Source organism: Tiliqua scincoides, chromosome 1 (genome assembly GCF_035046505.1).
Source record: "Tiliqua scincoides isolate rTilSci1 chromosome 1, rTilSci1.hap2, whole genome shotgun sequence".
In the NCBI taxonomy this organism is placed as follows: domain Eukaryota; kingdom Metazoa; phylum Chordata; class Lepidosauria; order Squamata; family Scincidae; genus Tiliqua; species Tiliqua scincoides.
The window spans coordinates 105,755,592-105,773,604 of NC_089821.1; the positions used below are offsets into that span (position 1 = coordinate 105,755,592).

At 41.7% G+C, this 18,013-nt stretch overlaps 1 protein-coding gene across 3 annotated transcripts in view; it reads right to left on the minus strand.

Moving 5' to 3' along the window:
* Window positions 1–18,013, minus strand: part of METTL8 (methyltransferase 8, tRNA N3-cytidine) — a 39,792-nt gene that overhangs the window by 7,275 nt on the left and 14,504 nt on the right. For all 3 annotated transcript variants that reach the window (XM_066634723.1, XM_066634724.1, XM_066634722.1), the window contains exons 2-8: window positions 16,136–16,291; window positions 13,746–13,837; window positions 5,145–5,518; window positions 4,163–4,212; window positions 2,833–2,896; window positions 880–1,019; window positions 47–153 (exon numbers count right to left, since the gene is read on the minus strand). In XM_066634723.1, coding sequence (XP_066490820.1) covers window positions 47–153; window positions 880–1,019; window positions 2,833–2,896; window positions 4,163–4,212; window positions 5,145–5,518; window positions 13,746–13,837; window positions 16,136–16,278 — 970 coding nt within the window. In that variant the 5' untranslated portion in view covers window positions 16,279–16,291. The remainder of the gene's footprint in view (window positions 1–46; window positions 154–879; window positions 1,020–2,832; window positions 2,897–4,162; window positions 4,213–5,144; window positions 5,519–13,745; window positions 13,838–16,135; window positions 16,292–18,013) is intronic.

The window sequence follows — 18,013 nt, forward strand, 5'->3', positions numbered from 1 at the left end:
ACAAACAAGCAGACAAAGTGCTTGTCTCCTCACAGAGAAAGAGTACCTTCTTTAGAACGAAGTTGAGAAGCATCGTATCTGCCATAGTCTCGGAACAGCATCATTCCTCCAGGTTTCAATAAACTGGCCAGTCTATTTACAATTCCTTGAATTCTGTGGGGGGGGGGGGAAGCATAAAGGTTATCCCCCAGCATAATTCTAAAAATCAATCCAAGACCTGAGAGGACTCAATAAGAGGCCCATCTCTGGTTATTATGTTCATCATAGTCATTTAGTTATCGGATTACCTCAGGAGGATAACATTCCTAGTTAAGAAAGGTTACTGGTGAAAATATGCATAGAAAATTTGTGTGCTCATGGTTTATATGAAGGTGCATGAAAAATACAATTTACTCTCTCCCCTCATGCAGGCTTGGCAAAGCATTCTTTTGCCCATGAGTCATATGCTTGCCTCTGAACAAACAGGAAGAAGATATACGCTATGTGGGAAAAGAGATTCTCTCTGCAAAAGCAAAATCAGATAACTCAGCTGTTCAGAGAACAAAGCCGAGAATATCCTTGGAGCATGACAGTGGCAATTTGGTTGCATTTTGTTTAAGAAGTCATTTCATAACATTTTGGAAAAATCCACTGTCCTTAAATAAGGATGCATCTTGCCAAAGTGCCCTTCAGCGATGACAAAAAGCTCACTAATGAAGTTCAGTATTTCAACCTGTTCATATTAGGAACAGGAGGGAAATAGTATCAAAAATTTCCTGTATACAGCAACTTTAAACTGCTCCATAATAAATTCATCTTTTCACTTAGCCTCAAAAACTAGCAATAAAAAGACTTTTCACACTTTTGCTCTGCCCTGCTCTCCCTTCAGTCTTCATTTACCTGTCAGGATGAATAGAAGAGAGGACAAAGACGAGTAGAATGACATCCAGGCTCTCATCTGGGAAGGGGTAGGGTGAGGCATCCTCGCACACATTGTGAACAAAGGCAAAACACCGTGAGGAATCGAAGGACGAATGTGACTGTTACAGCCCCCATCAAAAGAAAGAGAGAGATCTGAATCACTTAGAACACATCTCCTGCGATACAGAAATGGGAGTGGGGAATGACCCCCCCAGTGGATTTAGCTTTGTAAAAGGTTTCTAAGGGCCAATGTATATGAATCAGAAGAAATAAGTGTGAATGTTTTCTTGAATTATACAATTTAAAGTCCAGAGGAGGTGGTGAATGCTTCTGCCTGACAAACAAACAGGTTCTCAAAATGGAGCATTCAAAGATGTATCTGGCCACTTGCATCCCAGACTCATACAGTCCTGAAAGATCTTTACCATTTTGGTCTGTTGATTGTACAAACTTGGCCAGATGCTACCATGGGGATACATGTGTTCCTGTACAGCAGGTGTGGACAAACATTCAACTTTAGGGCTCCTGGACGATTGTGTAGGAGAGAGAATTTCAGCAGGTACAGCTTGTTATCTGTGGGATGACAAGCTGCACCTGCTCAAATTCCCTCTCTCACACAATTGTTAAAGGTCCAGAAGCCCTAAAGTTGAAAGTTTGCCCACCCCTGCTATACACCATCCTACTGTACAGCATTTCTGACAAGCCACTGACTCTTGTCAAAACCTGAAAATATCAATTCCTATTTTTAAAAAATACTTAAGACCACATGAGTGCTATCTGAATACAACAAGAGATCACTCATCCCTGGATAATGTTTTTAAACAGTTTTCAGAAAATGTACAAGTTATTTAAGCAACATAAATATGCAAAAAACAGTTACCATTCTCTGATTCGGTCTTTAGAAGCGCCTTTATAATGTAGTAGCAGGCTTTCTTAGGCAAAAATACGAACAATTATTCTGCTCCTTTCTCTCATGATAGTTCAGCCTGCACATTCTTTCACTATCTCCAGTGGTGAAAGTCTATATTCTGCAGAGCTGAAGCAGTGCTCCTGCAAAGAGCTGTTGCAGACAACCACGTACATGTGCCTTGGTCTACAGCTGTGGTTCCCCAACTTGCCTGGGTCATGACACCCCCGCGGCCTCTTCTTCCAAGCAGAGCCAGATGCCGCCATCTTAGATTTCACAGAATCTCACAAGATCCAAATGGCGGCTTCCAAATCTCATAAAATTTGGGCACTACCTTTTTGGATCTCATTAAATCTTGTGATATCCAAGATGGTACTGCGATCTTGGATCTTGTGAGATTTTGCAAGATCCAAGATGGCAGCACCCAGGGGAATAGGTAGGAGGGGAGACACCCTATGGGAGCACAACACGCACTTTAGGAACCCCACATCTAAAGCCTGCCCTGTTCATATCTCCTTCCTTTGTCCCTGGAGCTAATCAAGATGCTCAGCCTTGTTCTAGAACTTGCTCTGACCAAGGGAGTTTCACCCAGGCTGCTAGGTTAACAGACTATATATCGTGGACCATGGGAGTGAATCTTGAGTTCAAATGCACTTTTCAGTATCCCTAAATCACCACATCTGATGCTATGTGCCTGCAAACACAGCCCCAATACACAATTCATTTGCCATGCAAACGGAACAGATGGATTGCACATAGAGGTGTGTGTGAAAACACCTGAGGTCATGAGCCTATGGAAGCTGAAGAGTTGCTCCTGGAAATGTAAGCCAGGAAATTGCATGAACTAACCCAGGCACACTACTTAATAGCACTCTCTAGATTTTGAACAGTAAGACAATCAAAGGGGAACAAGCCATTTTATGATGCTGTAGCGTTTGGACGATTTCTTAGACGCCTACTTCACTAGCCTCTAAACCAAACTCAGGATGTTCCACGTTCCAAAACTGAACACTGAACATAAATACCTTGATCAGTTCCACTGCTCCTGAAGCAAAATCACAGCAATATATGAAGACTCTAGGATCATGGCTAGGGGAAGAAGTAGTATCAGTGACTTTGGTGAAGCAATTTTCATTCACAGATGATAACTCTACAGCGGGGTGCCCAAACCCCCGGCCCTGGGGCCACTTGCAGCCCTCGAGGACTCCTAATTTGGCCCTCAGGGTGCCCCCAGTCTCCAATGAACCTCTGGCCCTTCGGAGACTTGCTGGAGCCCATGCTGGCCTGATGCAACTGCTCTCAGAGTGATGGCCAACAGTTCAACCTCTTGCATGAGCTGTGGGACGAGGGCTCCCTGCACTGCTTGCTGTTTCACATCTGTGATGCAAAGGAAAGGCTGGGCATGCTTTTATAGGCTTTGAGCTACTGCAAGACCTTCATTCATTCATATAAGTTCCATCTCTAATATATTAATTTATGTAAATTTAGTCAAATTTGAAATGTAAATTCTTTTTTCCTCCGCCCCTGACACCATGTCAGAGAGATGATGTGGCCCTCCTGTCCAAAAGTTTGGACACCCCTGCTCTACAGGTACAATAAATTATGTAAATCAGTTCCTGTCTGACAAAGGAAGAAGGAAAGACAAGGTCAGACCTGGATGGGAGGAAAGGCTAGAGAGCGAAGGTGGCCAAATGTGCTTGCTTGAAAAATAAAATGCACTTGCTTGAGAAACAAATGAATGTGCTTGCTTGAGAAATTATTTTGGGGGCAGTGGTCTTGCTGGTGGTTGGAAAACCTGCACCCAGGATTATGTGATACTTTAATAACCCTAACCAAAAAGTAACAGGAAAGGGAAGGTTGACAAAATAACTCTGCAATTCCACTTGCTAGCAGACTGAAGGGAATGTCAATGCCCAGACGACACTGATAATATTATCAGTGTAGATGATATAATCATAGCCACTCAATTTCTGAATGAAAACATAGCGGTGACAGTTTTCATTTCACCTCTGTCCCATAACTGCTACTGAGTTAGATCTTTCTCTCACTAGATGCTGGGGATGCAAGGCAGCACTTCCCAGACTCTATAGATGCTTCTTCTAAGTATTAGCATTACTATTGTGCATTTGGCAAAATAAGATGTTCACTTGAATGAACACAAAACAAAATTATGATAAAACAGCAGTCATTCTTCTCATATCTAATGGGCATGTGTTCTCGTGGCCACAAGATCAGTTGAGTAATTCATGAATACACTATTAACAGTGAAACTTTGTGGCACGTTATGCGAAACAGGTGTTCTCATATCAATTCCAGCGCATTCTTAGGTGCACATCTCAGACTATGACAGCTTACCAGGTAGCTTTCAAAAGAGGAAAAACACTGTTCCCAGCACCACAACCAACCTGGAAGACAGAACCAAAATTTAAGCTAAAGGAATTTGTTAAAACTTATCTTACAACATTTTCAAGAAGGTCAAACAGGAAATTTTAAAACTCTGGTCTAAGCGCAACAGAAGATCCTGCTTTTTTTGAGGGGAAGGGGTTTATATGACAAGTCAACAAAGAACTTAACGATGTAGCTATACAGAAATTATGGATTTCTTCCAAAATGTTGCTACTTGACCTTAACAAATAAAAAGTGAATACTGTATACATACAAAAAAGACATAAAAGCCATATCCAGCAACTATCTTAACAGACATTTGGGAGATAATATAAGTTGTAAGAAGTAACATATCAGGAAGTTTGAGTCAGAGAATATGACTTGTAAATGCGAATGCACATCCAATACCTTATCCAGAAGAAAAATAATGTAGCTCAGGATTCAACACAAACCCAGGAGTAGATATGTTCAGAACTAATGGTTTTTGAATACTGAATAAGCAACTGAGTTGAGAGAGAGAGAGAGAGTTCAGATATTCTAACCATGGGTCCATATTCTACTTGAACCCAAATCTGCCCACAAACCATGGTTAGTTTGAGGATGACATGCCAGAACCAGAAATCATGATTTGGAGACTACAGTTTGTGCTATGTGTTTCCAGTTACACCTGAATTCACATACCATTCGCAACCACAGTCAGGGCGAAAGCTCTGCCCAAAGATAGGGGGAAAATATGAGCCCTTAAGTGAATTTGCAAACTATGAATTTGCATTAGGTCTGAACCTAGCTGAACAATAGTTGGGTAAACTTAATAGCTAATTTGGGCTAAAATTTAAAATCACACTCTTGTGAGGCTTGTTATTTGCAAGTCTGAGTATATATGCAATTATGAATGACCACAAAAAAATGTCACAAAATCTATCACTGGATACAGAATACAGATTTACAATACCTCCAAAATTCGGTAAGCAGCTTTGTAGCCAGGGAAGGGCTCCAGATTCACCAGTTTTTCTTCAGAGCACTTGTCACTTTGGTCATTGACAACAGAGAAGGCATGGCACCTACTAAAGTTACTTCCTCGCAGTGAAGAAATGTTCGCAAGAGAATTATCCTCACAATGATCTCTGTCTTCAGGAATTCCAGAAAATTTTGAGTGAGATAAGTCTTTAGTTGTATTTGTTTGTATACAATCTACTTGATCACATTTTCCTCCTGGAAGAAGTTCAGGAAATTCTAAGAGCAACCACTTGCGATCTTTGAAAAAGTTGTTCTTGTGGGTTTTGTAAAATTCATTCCAGTATTTACTGGCTTCTCTCTCATATTTTTCTAGATTAAACATATACAGAAGAACACAGATGACATAAAAACAGCCAAGTTACTTAAACCTAAACATTGATTGTAAATCTAAAAGGTGGCAATTTCAAATAAATAATAAACATTTGTATAGCGGTTTTGAGTGTGAACAGTATTTTGTGTGTATTATCTTGATGCAGTCCTTACAACTTCCCTATATAGGGTACATATTATCCCCATATTGCAGCTCAGAAGCTAAGGTGGAGGGAGAGTGGCTTATGTAAGACTTCCTAGCAATCTCATGACAAAGGTAAACTTCAGACTGGGAAAGTCCCGATCTGAAGTCAAGCCAGGGCCCAATCTTATACAACTTTCCAACACTGACGCAGCCAAAATGCAGCCCCAAGGTAAGGGAACAAACATTTCCTTACCTTGAGTGGTGTCTCCCCCCTCCCCCCCACTGCAGGATGCAGTGCAAACTCCATTGACACAGCTATATCAGCCCTGGAAAGCTGGATAGGATTGGGCCCTTGGCCACTTTGTTATCAGCTTTCTGTTGTCCAGATCTGAGGGGGTCAACATTTCTATTATCATAGTCAGATCAGAAAAATATAAGCATGTCAACCACAGCTCTGCATGTTTAGTTGCCTGTGAATAAAATGATTTATTCACCATATCTTCAAGGACAAATTACAGTACTACTGGTATACGTATTTGCTTTATTTTATATCAGACTACTACTGTTATTAATTAAATTTATATTTATTTACCGTTTTGCAACAAAAAGTAGTTCAAAAAGCAGTTTACACAGCAAAACAAATTATAGACCAGGGGTTCATTTAACTCCATACTTTACCCTTTAATGCAGGGGTGCTCAATAGGTAAATCGCGATCTACCAGTAGATCGCGAGGCAAAATGAGTAGATCGCGGAGTGCCGACCCCCCCTTCAGGTGCCTCTGGGAGGAAACGCCGGGAATAAGGCCCATTGTACTCAATGGGGCTTACTCCCAGGTAAGTGTGGCTAGGATTGCAGCCTCACAGCCTAATCCTAGGCATGTCTACTCAGGAGTAAGTCCTGTTATACTCAGTGGGGCTCAAGGAACACCAACATACATTGTACACATAAATGTTATATGTTATGATGGCGCGAACATTGTAAAAAAAACTCTGGTAGATCTCCAGGCCTTGCTGGGTTTCAAAGTAGCTCTCGAGCCAAAAAAGTGTGAGCACCCCTGCTTTAATGTCTCAGGGAGGCATCTTTACAAGCCTCTTACCCTCTATATCCTTTAGATGCCAGGGATTCAATCTTCCACATGCAAAGCACCAAGTTATAGATCCTTCTCTAAGTCAGATGGACAAGAATGGGATGCAGACACGTTGCATTGAGAATATACTCAAGGCTGGCATGCCACCGGAACCTGGTGGGACTCAAAAACCAGGCAGAACGTTTTGTGGTATCCCACCCAGTTCCTGACCCCCTTAGGAGTGGCTACTCCTGTCCTACTTACTCACAAGTCTCCTTCTCACCTAGACTAGGCACCCCCCCCCAGTTTCAAAATAGCAGCAGAACACCTCCCCCTCATTTGCTGGTCCTCACTCATCTGCTAGTTTCAAACAGCAGGAATGAGGGACTCAGGCAACAGCATGAGATTCAGTGCAAAACCTGCAGGGGGAGAAAGAATGTGTTCTATTTGCAGTTTCTGGGTATTGCCTCTCTCCTCCTGTGCTGCATCCCATGCTGTTGCAAGGGTTCCACGACTATTAACAGCTTCTTTTCAGGGAAACTCAGGAATGTCAGATGGGAGGAAGGGGTGGGGAAGAAGGACTGCAACTCTGCTACACACTTAGTTTTGGATTATTACTTGCTTGGTCATTTCATGTCTCCCTACACACACCTTTTCATATACAGGTCCAACCTTATACACTAATTTGACTCAACACGAATGGCCACTGCAAATGGGAAGGAATGTGCTGATCCATGAAGAAGGGGAAAACTGCATCCCTTTAAAATCATAGTTTAAAAAACTGCTTTTTATTGTTGTATTGAAACAGTCATGCAAGTGATTACAGGTATAACCTAATTATCCACATTTTTTTCACAGGGGGGTTGGAATCCACAGATTTTTCCTATCTCAACACTGATGAGAACTACGTTTTAAATTAAAGGAAAACAGTAGTTTAATAATGTGTGAGAGAGAGAGAGGCTAGCCAGTTGACAATCCATCAATCATTCTTGCTCCAGGCTTCACTCCTCCCTTCCCCCTGAGCACGTGAAAGAAGGCTAAATGGTAGTGATTATCACCTCCTCCGTTCTTTCCCCCTTGCTGGGGCTCCTGGTGAAGAGAGGGATTGCTGCCTCCTAGTGAAGCCTAAGCACCTGGAGAGAGAGAGAGAGATTGCCTCTGTGTGCATTACAAAAGGTCAGCAAGGCTGTTTCTAAATCACCAGAGTAAAGGGACTTTGTTAAACTGATTTGCTTCAGTGCGTTTTTTGTCATCCACGTGAGTTCTGGGAAAGGAACCCTCGCGAATAATGAGTATCCCTGGCCATTATAAGAGGTGGAAATTCACTTTTTTAAAACAGTGAAATCTGGGGTGCTCATATGTGCAACACCAACACAGACACACAGCACAACAGTAACTGGCAGGTCCACTGCTGCCAACCCCAGGTCTAAACTCACAGAAATCAAATCAGTAGGCTGTAAGTGGTTGAGAAATACAGCAAAATCCAGCCACCAGTGTAAAACTTATCTATTTTATTTTTATTTATTCATTTCTAGATTTACAGGCTATCTTTTGCCTTATGGCTCTAACGTGGCTTAAAACCCATTTTAAAATTAAAAGTTTAATAACGCGAACACCACTACAAACCACAACACACAAGAGACAGTAAGAAAACCAGCCCCCCAAAAAGCACAAAATTATACAACGGGGAGACTCATTTCAATGAATTCCAAGCAAATGAGTTTTCAATAGATGTTTGAATGCCAGAAGTGAAGATACAAGCTTCCTAAGGATGGAATTCCAGAAGGAAGGCCCTGTCACACTGCATTACAACTGAATTTCAGTAACCAGCAACACATGGAGGGCTGCAGACCCCAGTTCGTCATCAGGGGAAACTGGAGAGACAAGGAAAAAAAACCAGCAGTTGGTAGCTTATGCCGAAAGACAGCAGTTGCTGAGACAACACAGTGCACCTGTGACCAGAATTTGGATGCCTCCTGAGATTTTTGGATGCAGAATTCAAGAATCTATCCCATTTGTGGCCCTCAAGAGGAAGGTAGCCAATGATGATGGATGGGTGGATGAGAGCTGGGCTCTAGTAAGTAGTGTCAGCTGAGAAAGTCATTTGGAAGGAGAAGGACCAGAGTGCCAAGAGAACTCCCTTCCCTCCCAGCAATCAGAGGGAAGAGAGGTCTTCTGGGAGCAACAGAAGTGAGGTACAAAAGTTCACAGTGGAACAAACGTCCTCAGATTATTTTAATGGGCAGGTACATCCCTGTGGAGGAAGGTGGGCCCTAAGTATATGGGGCCCAGAATGTTTAGTTTATTCCCCATTTAATAGTTCTTGTTCCTTATAGAAAAGAATTCAGAGAGAAAGCAGGTACAGTACAGAAAGCAGAAAAAAAACTATTACTTAGATTTGATTAATGTGCTGCAAACTCTGAAAATGCAGGATTCACTCTAAATTTAGCTTGTCCATCTTAACCAATTCCCCCATGTAATCATCAAGCATAGCGGTTGGCTTTTTTGTGGCCCACTTTGGTTTGTTTTAGGCCTTCCCTATTTGCAGCATCCTCCAAAAGAAAAGAAATCAGAATTGAGCTGCTGGTAAAGCAGCTATACAAAATGCTGCATTCCTTGAAGGAAAATAAATGCAACCGCTCCTCGTCTCATCAGCACGCTTAAAAAGCAGCGAAATACGTTGAAAGCCTGTCATCAGTTTATTCATTTTTGTTCTTCCTGTTTGCAGTGAGATCCTCCTTTTTTGGAGCAATATTACAGTATGCTAAAGAAAAGATGCCTTATTTATTCCTTTTTACACTCATTGCCAAGGACCTAAAATAACCTGCTTATTAGTTTCAGCCTGGCTTATTGTTAACAATAAATAGGTCAAAATGTGCTGCCACTTGCAGAAAGAAGATGAAGCTTTTGTAGGAAACATTATTGGCAAATCTTACCAATTCCCATTTTAAAGATACTGGCATTCAGGGGAAAAAGAATAATCCTTAGTGTCCCATATATCTTGGCAATAAGCTACTGCCAGTGCCTGTGTCCTGCTTATTTAAACCCCTAGCAAACACTAACCATCCTTATAAAATCTATGAAGAATATCCAAAGAGGTGAATGATAATATGAGAAGTACATTTTAAATACATATATTAATTTCATTGGCCAGGTACACACGTGTGTACAATGGGGCTTGCACAATGAAATGAGCTGCAAGATTCACAGCTGCAAATAGAGGTTTTGCAAGGCATAGCCATCCTTCTCAATTTTCATTCATTCTCACAAGAACCTTGTGCCATACGTCTGAGTAAATGCCAACAATTCTGCCACATTCAGTCAAAGCAGCACAAAGCTCTCTCAAGGTGTGGATATTGCACAGAGTCTGCAGCAAGATGGGCTATTGGCAGCCCACACATACAGACTGTACAATTACACCATGCAACAGGGCTACTTAGCCAGCTCTTTCTCATGCAGTAGAAGTCTTTGTAAGTGGTTGGTAAGCCTGTATGAGCTCCACAGGGTCCTGAATAGTCTTAGGTGGAGGCCCAGGTCAACCAGGGACTGTTCTATTACTGTATTTATTTCTCCAGTCTGAGGTTTCCAGTCCTTCACAGTATGTTGTAAGCAATAAATTACAAGACATCTAGTACAGTATATGCTGCTGCTCTAACATATCCTTGAGTTCACAAGGGGACTGTGGCTGACAAACACTGCAGAAGCACCACTAAAACTAGTCACTTTCATTTTCTGGCATAAAAACCTTCCAAAATATATGACACATTGACATCATGCTGCACCAAGCAAGAGCTCATCACAGGCAGCTCAACGCTCCATCTGATTTTAAAATTTTCCCTTATCAATCATTGTTTGCTAGTGAAGCAGGTTGGCAGATATTAAAAGATTATGCAAAATGTAAGACCTGTTTGCATGAAGACTTCCTCATATTTCCTTCCACATCTATCAGTTTTGATGGGAAAACTTGGAGAATATTTTAAAAATGAATATTTAAGCCTTTTTGGGGGGAGGAGTTGCTTTGAACTTGTAACTTATTTTGAAATGGAACCATGTGATTGATTTTTTAAAAAAAGACATATATGTAAAAAGACATAAATGTTATCAGAATAACAAACTCAAAAATGATTTCTGTTTGCCTAATGGTTTGTCATTAGGCTTGAGATCAATGATTGCTGAGCTTGGGGATAATTTTTTTTATATTGTTACAACATTAGTTGGGTAAATTTCTTTTTTTTTTGTTAGATGTGCTTTTCTTCCAGGAACTAGACTGAAGCTACTCTCAACTCCCCATAGGGCATCTAGATAACATCAAATAAGAGAAGAATTTATTACAAGCTCAAAGGTCTTAGAGAGGAATGTGCATGCACATGTAGGTACATATATATATTGGGGTTAGAGTACGTTAACTGGGGAAGAAGCACAAAAAGCAGTTATAGTTTATTGTTATTAATATATCCAATTTAGATTTTAATGGTTCCTTTATTGCTTTTTAATCAGTAATTTTTGTAATGGTTTTTAACTGTTGTAAGTCACCTTGAGAGTCAAATTTTGGCAGAAAAAATGGGGCAAAAACGCAAGAAATGATAAATGCCACCACCCTCAGTACAGAATAAACTGAAGCTTAGTTTCTGGCAAACAAGTAGTTTGGGTAGGGTAGTCCAGTGATGGTGGAGTGTTTAAAAATGATTGCTCTGGATGAGATCTCTCTCTCTTCCCCTCTCCCTCTCTCTCACACACCCAGCAAAAGAAAGGGAAAGACTAACTTTGAATAGCATGCCAGTTGACCCCTTTCTTAAAAAGGGGCGGGAAGAGCCATGCCCTTTTAGTGACTTCTAGACAACCACCATAATGTTGTCTATGTTTGACTGTCCTCAAACACCATTTATCCAGTCCAGAATTTGGTGGCTGAGTTTTGTATGAACCTGACAGATTGTTACGTATTAATCAAATATTAAAAGAGGTCAATTACGAGTTATCACTTAGTCAACCATCTTAACTTTTAAAGCCTATATGACTTGGATCTGGGATATCCTGAAGAAGTGTCTTTCTCCCACATATCTTCCCGCACCCCACAAGATGAGATTTGGAAAGGAGGCTCTGCTCAGAGGTATAATCCTTCGTAGACTGTGCCTCTTTAGACAGTGCCTCTGCAGTATGGCAACCAAAGATTTGAATCCTAGACTAAAATACTTCTCCTTGACATGTACATTGGCACCAAGGACCATCCCTCACCAAAGGCTCATTCGACACGGTCCCTCACCAAAGGCTACTGAAAAAACTCCACAGTCAGGGAATTAGAGGACAGGTCCTCTCATGGATTGAGAACTGGTTGAAGGCCAGGAAACAGAGAGTGGGTGTCAACGGGCAATTTTTGCAATGGAGAGAAGTGAAAAGCGGTGTGCCCCAAGGATCTGTCCTGGGACCGGTGCTTTTCAACCTCTTCATAAATGACCTGGAGACAGGGTTGAGCAATGAGGTGGCAAAGTTTGCAGACGACACTAAACTTTTCCAAGTGGTGAAGACCAGAAGTGATTGTGAGGAACTGCAGAAGGATCTCCCCAGACTGGCAGAATGGGCAGCAAAATGGCAGATGTGCTTCAATGTCAGTAAGTGTAAGGTCATGCACATTGGGGCAAAAAATCAAAACTTTAGATATAGGCTGATGGGTTCTGAGCTGTCTGTGACAGATCAGGAGAGAGATCTTGGGGTGGTGGTGGACAGGTCGATGAAAGTGTCGACTCAATGTGCGGCGGCAGTAAAGAAGGCCAATTCTATGCTTGGGATCATTAGAAAAGGTATTGAGAACAAAACGGCTAATATTATAATGCCATTGTACAAATAGATGGTAAGGCCATACATGGAGTATTGTGCTCAGTTCTGGTCGCCGCATCTCAAAAAAGACATAGTGGAAATGGAAAAGGTGCAAAAGAGAGCGACTAAGATGATTACTGGGCTGAGGCACCTTCCTTATGAGGAAAGGCTACGGCGTTTGGGCCTCTTCAGCCTAGAAAAGAGGTGCCTGAGGGGGGACATGATTGAGACATATAAAATTATGCAGGGGATGGACAGAGTGGATAGAGAGATGCTCTTTACACTCTCACATGACACCAGAATCAGGGGACATTTGCTAAAATTGAGTGTTGGGAGAGTTAGGACAGACAAAAGAAAATATTTCTTTACTCAGCGTGTGGTTGGTCTGTGGAACTCCTTGCCACAGGATGTGGTGATGGCATCTGGCCTGGACGCCTTTAAAAGGGGATTGGACAAGTTTCTGGAGGAAAAATCCATTACGGGTTACAAGCCATGATGTGCATGTGCAACCTCCTGATTTTAGAAATGGGTTATGTCAGAATGCCAGATGCAAGGGAGGGCACCAGAATGCAGGTCTCTTTTTATCTGGTGTGCTCCCTGGGGCATTTGGTGGGCCGCTGTGAGATACAGGAAGCTGGACTAGATGGGCCTATGGCCTGATCCAGTGGGGCTGTTCTTATGTTCTTATCCCATATGCTATTTCTGCTAATTTCCAATGGCCCTAAATTCCTCCAGAGCAAGAATTCCCATCTTTACAAAAGTAAAGAAGACTGCTTGAAAATCAATAAGAAGTTGATGGGGGGAAAGGAAGGTCACAGTTTTTAAAAAAAAAATCTTGTTTTTTTTAATCTGCTGACTTTCATATCTGTCCAAAACAAAGAACATTAATTGCCAAAACTTGACAACAACTAAAATACACTCAAAAGTTTACAGTAAATTCATATAGTAATAATGTACTCTATTCTATGATCTCAGTAAGGAGTATGCAACCAACAGAGAGTAGAAGAGAGTACAACAGTCCATGCCAGATGTACACAGATGAAAAATTTGAATGAGCTGCTAAATTGCAAGCTAGCAGCGGATGAAGACAACATCTGACATACTTAATGCAAAATATAGGAAGATGAGGGGATTGCAGTATTATAGGACACAAGCAAAATAATAGCAGTTCTATAGCTTTATGTCTTTATTTTAGAAAGTTTACCTTGCAGCTCTGGTGGAACTCTTACAAGTGAATTCTTTATGGCTTTTTCCCTGGCTCTTTCTTCTTCTTCCTGGGACCACTGCATGTGGTCCCTAAAAAAAGGGGGAAAATACATTAAAAAAGCTTCCATAGCCTTTTCTCACCCCCCCCCCCCGGCACCACGTATTTTCAACTGCATTGTACAGCCTAGATCCCATTCCCGCCCCCACCCTTCATTTTTTAAAGAAGGCCCTGATAGATTCTGGAACTCCTATAATTCATATAGTCCATTCTTTTGCTTTGTTGAGAGTTCCAGCAGGCTCTGTGCTGACAGCTACTCGTAATGCCCTCTCCTAATAGCCCATGGTAGCACTTGAGCATCTGAATTGCTCTGTGGTATGTTGTCTTTTTGTTGCTTTCTCTGTGGGACATTTCACAGCCCATTCTTTAGTGCACAATGATGGAAAGTGCAGTGCTGCTTCTGCTATATAGTTTGTCATTTAAAATGTATATAAATAAATATAAAAGCAAGCCTGTGAGCTCATCATCTGCCTGCACTGTTCGATGTCCAAATAATGGCAGTTCAGTTGGCTGAGATAATACATTACATGTTACATGCCTACTACACAACTTTGTAACCATTTCTCCACAGATTTACAGCTTCAAAAATTTCGCCTTGGGGTAACAGAAGCATGTCATACAGACAAGATTGTCACTACACCATTCTGGCTCTGTGAATGGACCGCAAAACACAACCAAAAATAGCAACCTGTTGTACAAAGCTTTTCTTTATAGAGTGCAACAGACTTTTGAATGGTATAAAGGTCTAAAATCTCTCTAGTCAAACATTGGTGTTCTAAAGTCAGCCAGGCTAGAGCAAATGATTACTGGAGCCAGTACCATAATGCAGTATTATGCCAAAACAAAGTGGAAAACGCAGAGCAATGCAAGACATTCCCAAGGAATTTCAATCCTAAAAATTCAGAGGTTAACAGTTTAATGGCTATGTTCTAAAAAGCAAAGCAACTTTTTAGAGAGAGTACACCAGTTGATAGCACAAGTCCATATGACCTCACATTATACTAATATGAGCTGTGGTGTAGCTAAGCAGCTGGGGCAGATCACCCCATGCCACGGCCTGGGGGATGTGATGGGCACATTGTCTGAGCCCCCAAGGGAGAAGAGCTCCGTATCATGGTTGACGGCAGATGGGTTTACCCGCACACCTGTGGCTTCGAATGGCTGCAAATGGTGGCCCTTGAAGCAATTCTGTGGTGCGCGTAACAACATCATTGCATCAATGCCAAACTACTTCCGGCGGGCCCATGGACATCACTGCATTGCAACAGTAAGGAAGTGTTATGTGGCAATAAGTGTTGTGTGGTGAGGGCATCTCTAGAGAGTCCTGTCCTTGGGGTAGCAACACCAGTCCCCTCCTAAAGCCATTTTCTCCAAGTGTGTGGCAGATGCATAGGACCATGGTTTGTATCAGTATGGAAGCAGAGGGTATTTAAGCCTTTACTTCTGTGCCATATAGAAATTTGACCCTGAAGCGACTAGTTAACCCCAGCTTCCATTTTGGTCTGGACAAAGCCAAGCACCCTCACCAACACGCTGATCTGTGAATTGATCACAGGTATCCATTATATACACTTCCCCTCTCCCAAACCGAACAGCCACTGGAGGCTACAGCATCCTTGCAATGGTGGAAAAGAAACTTACTGACATTACTTGTAACCAATACTCATGTATTGAACCAATTACTGATTTATTAACCTGGTGCTATCTCCATGTTCCTGTAAATGCTTATCAAAAAGGATTCCAGGAAGACATTTTGTCCAGTGCATTGCTTTCAAGACTAAGGACCCAATTCTATCCAACTTGCCAGCACTTATGCAGCTGCAATGCGGCCCCGAGGTAAGGGAACAAACATCCCTTCATCTTGAGAAAGCCTCTATGACTGCTACTCTCTCTCCACAGGATGTTGGCACAGCTGCATCAGAGCTGGAAAGTTGGAGAGGATTCAGCCCTAACACAGGATACAGACATATTTCCATACAGCAAATTAGATATGCATGCATCTCCTAAAATACTATTTTGACCAGCACCTGTCTTACTAAACAAATTTAGGATTAATAAAAAAAGTTTTTACTTGGCTATCAGATTTTTCTCTTCTGACCGTGACAAATGCAGTAAAATATATTTTAAACTGCATTGAAATATTAGAAGTGTAACAGGACATGCTTCAGGACACCAACTCTTCCAGTATGGTGGTTGTAGCTGCTAGGTTCTGAACTACAGAAAGTTAATATGGGGTCAATTTTAACAAGTGCTACAGGTATATCGGCATATACACTTATCCAATTTAAATGTTCAACAGACAATACAGTAGTAACCTGTATCCTTCTTACCACATATTATGATCAAACACTTTATCAGGATCTGATAAGATTCGTGATCCAAGAGGAGCCATTGGTCGTCCATTATTCTGGAAGCGCTGGACCATCTTGCTGTTGTTCAGCCAGGACACAGAGAACCTTTTGGCAAACAGCATTTTGACAAAAGACCTGAAGGGAAGACAATTAAATGCAACGATACAATTACAGAAACTCAATTATTTTAATTGCCTAAAAGAACTTCCAGTTGACCTGTGGCAACCACTGTACATCTAAGGTACTTTCCTCCAAGTTATCATTAAGTTTTTAAGAGTGTTAAACTTTATTATGAAACTCCAGTTTCATGCTAGGTTCTGGCAGACAGATGCATTCTAGATCAGCATTTCTCAACTACAGGACCAGCCTTGTTATACACAGATTTGACTCAACACGAATGACCCCCCTGCAAATGAGAAGGAATGTGCTGATCCCTGGCGAAGGGGGAAAAATGCACCCCTTTAAAATCACAGTTTAAAAAACTGCTTTTTATTGTTGCAGAGACAATCATACAAGTGTTTACAGGTATAACCTAAGTATCCACAGATTTTTCTGTGTCAAAGCTGATGAGAAGGGCCCTTTAAATTAAAGGAAAACAGTCCTTTAATAATGCCAGAGAGGCTAGCCAGTTGACAATCCATCACTCATTCTCTCTGTAGGCTTCACTCCTCCCTTCCCCCTGAGCACGTGAAAGAAGGCTAAATGGCAGCGATTATCACCTTCTCCATTCTGTCCGCCTTGCTGGGGCTCCTGATGAAGGGAGGGATTGTTGCCTCCTAGTGAAGCCTGGAGTGCCTGGAGAGACACTGACTGCCTCGGTGTGCATTACAAAGGTCAGCAAGGCTGTTTTTAAATCATCAGAGCAAAGAGATTTTGTTTTTTAAATTGATTTGCTATAGTGCGTTTTTTGTCATCCACATGAGTTATTGGAACGGAACCCTTGCGAATAATGAACCTCAACCTGTAGTGGTACTTGTACCACCAATGGTACCTGAGCTGGAGTCCGATGGTATGACACTTGCTGCCTGTTAGTGAGACCAGCGGTGCAACACAACAAATAGTGGTAGGAGGCTCAGCTGGGTGGGCAGAGTTAAACCCCCCCCCCCATTCACCCCGAGCCTCTTACCTTTGTTTATTGCGTTGCATCTGGCCTCCCAATCTGGAAGTAACTGGTGATGACATTATTGCCAGTTCCTTCTGGTGGTACTTCCAAGATGGACCATGCAAAGTGATATGGCGGGGGCAGTGGTATAGCTAGGTCATTTAACACCCAGGGCCCATAAATTTTTGACCCCTCTTATGACTAAATGTAATTTATTTATATTTTTCACATTTTTATACCATCCTTCCTATACCATCCAACCCTGTGAGGTAGGTGAGGCTGAAAGACAGAAATAGTCATGATATGAAATGAATAATAGTGATTTATTTCCCTACCTGCAATGGATAATCATCAGTGCCCTCCCCTGCTATTACTCCCCTGGACATAGTACTCAGAGAAATACTGCTCCCGTATCTGGAGGTTCAATGTAGCCATCATGCTTAATAACTACTGATAGACCATGAATGTTTAGAATCCACTTTAAAAGTCACCTAAGCCAATGACCAACACCACCCAACTTTCCCACCAGTGGCATCACTAGGGTTGGTGTCGTCCAGTCTGGTAAGTCATGGTGTCACCCCCATTAACTTTATTTATTTATTTTACTATAAAACAGTACAGGTCACCCAACCAATCAGTAACCAACAAAAGGAAGTGGCCAACACTCACACAACTGAATAGGAGTTTCCTTATTAGCTCTGATACATGGAAAAGGGAGCTAACTCATAGTAACATCTTATTGGTTCCATGCTGTG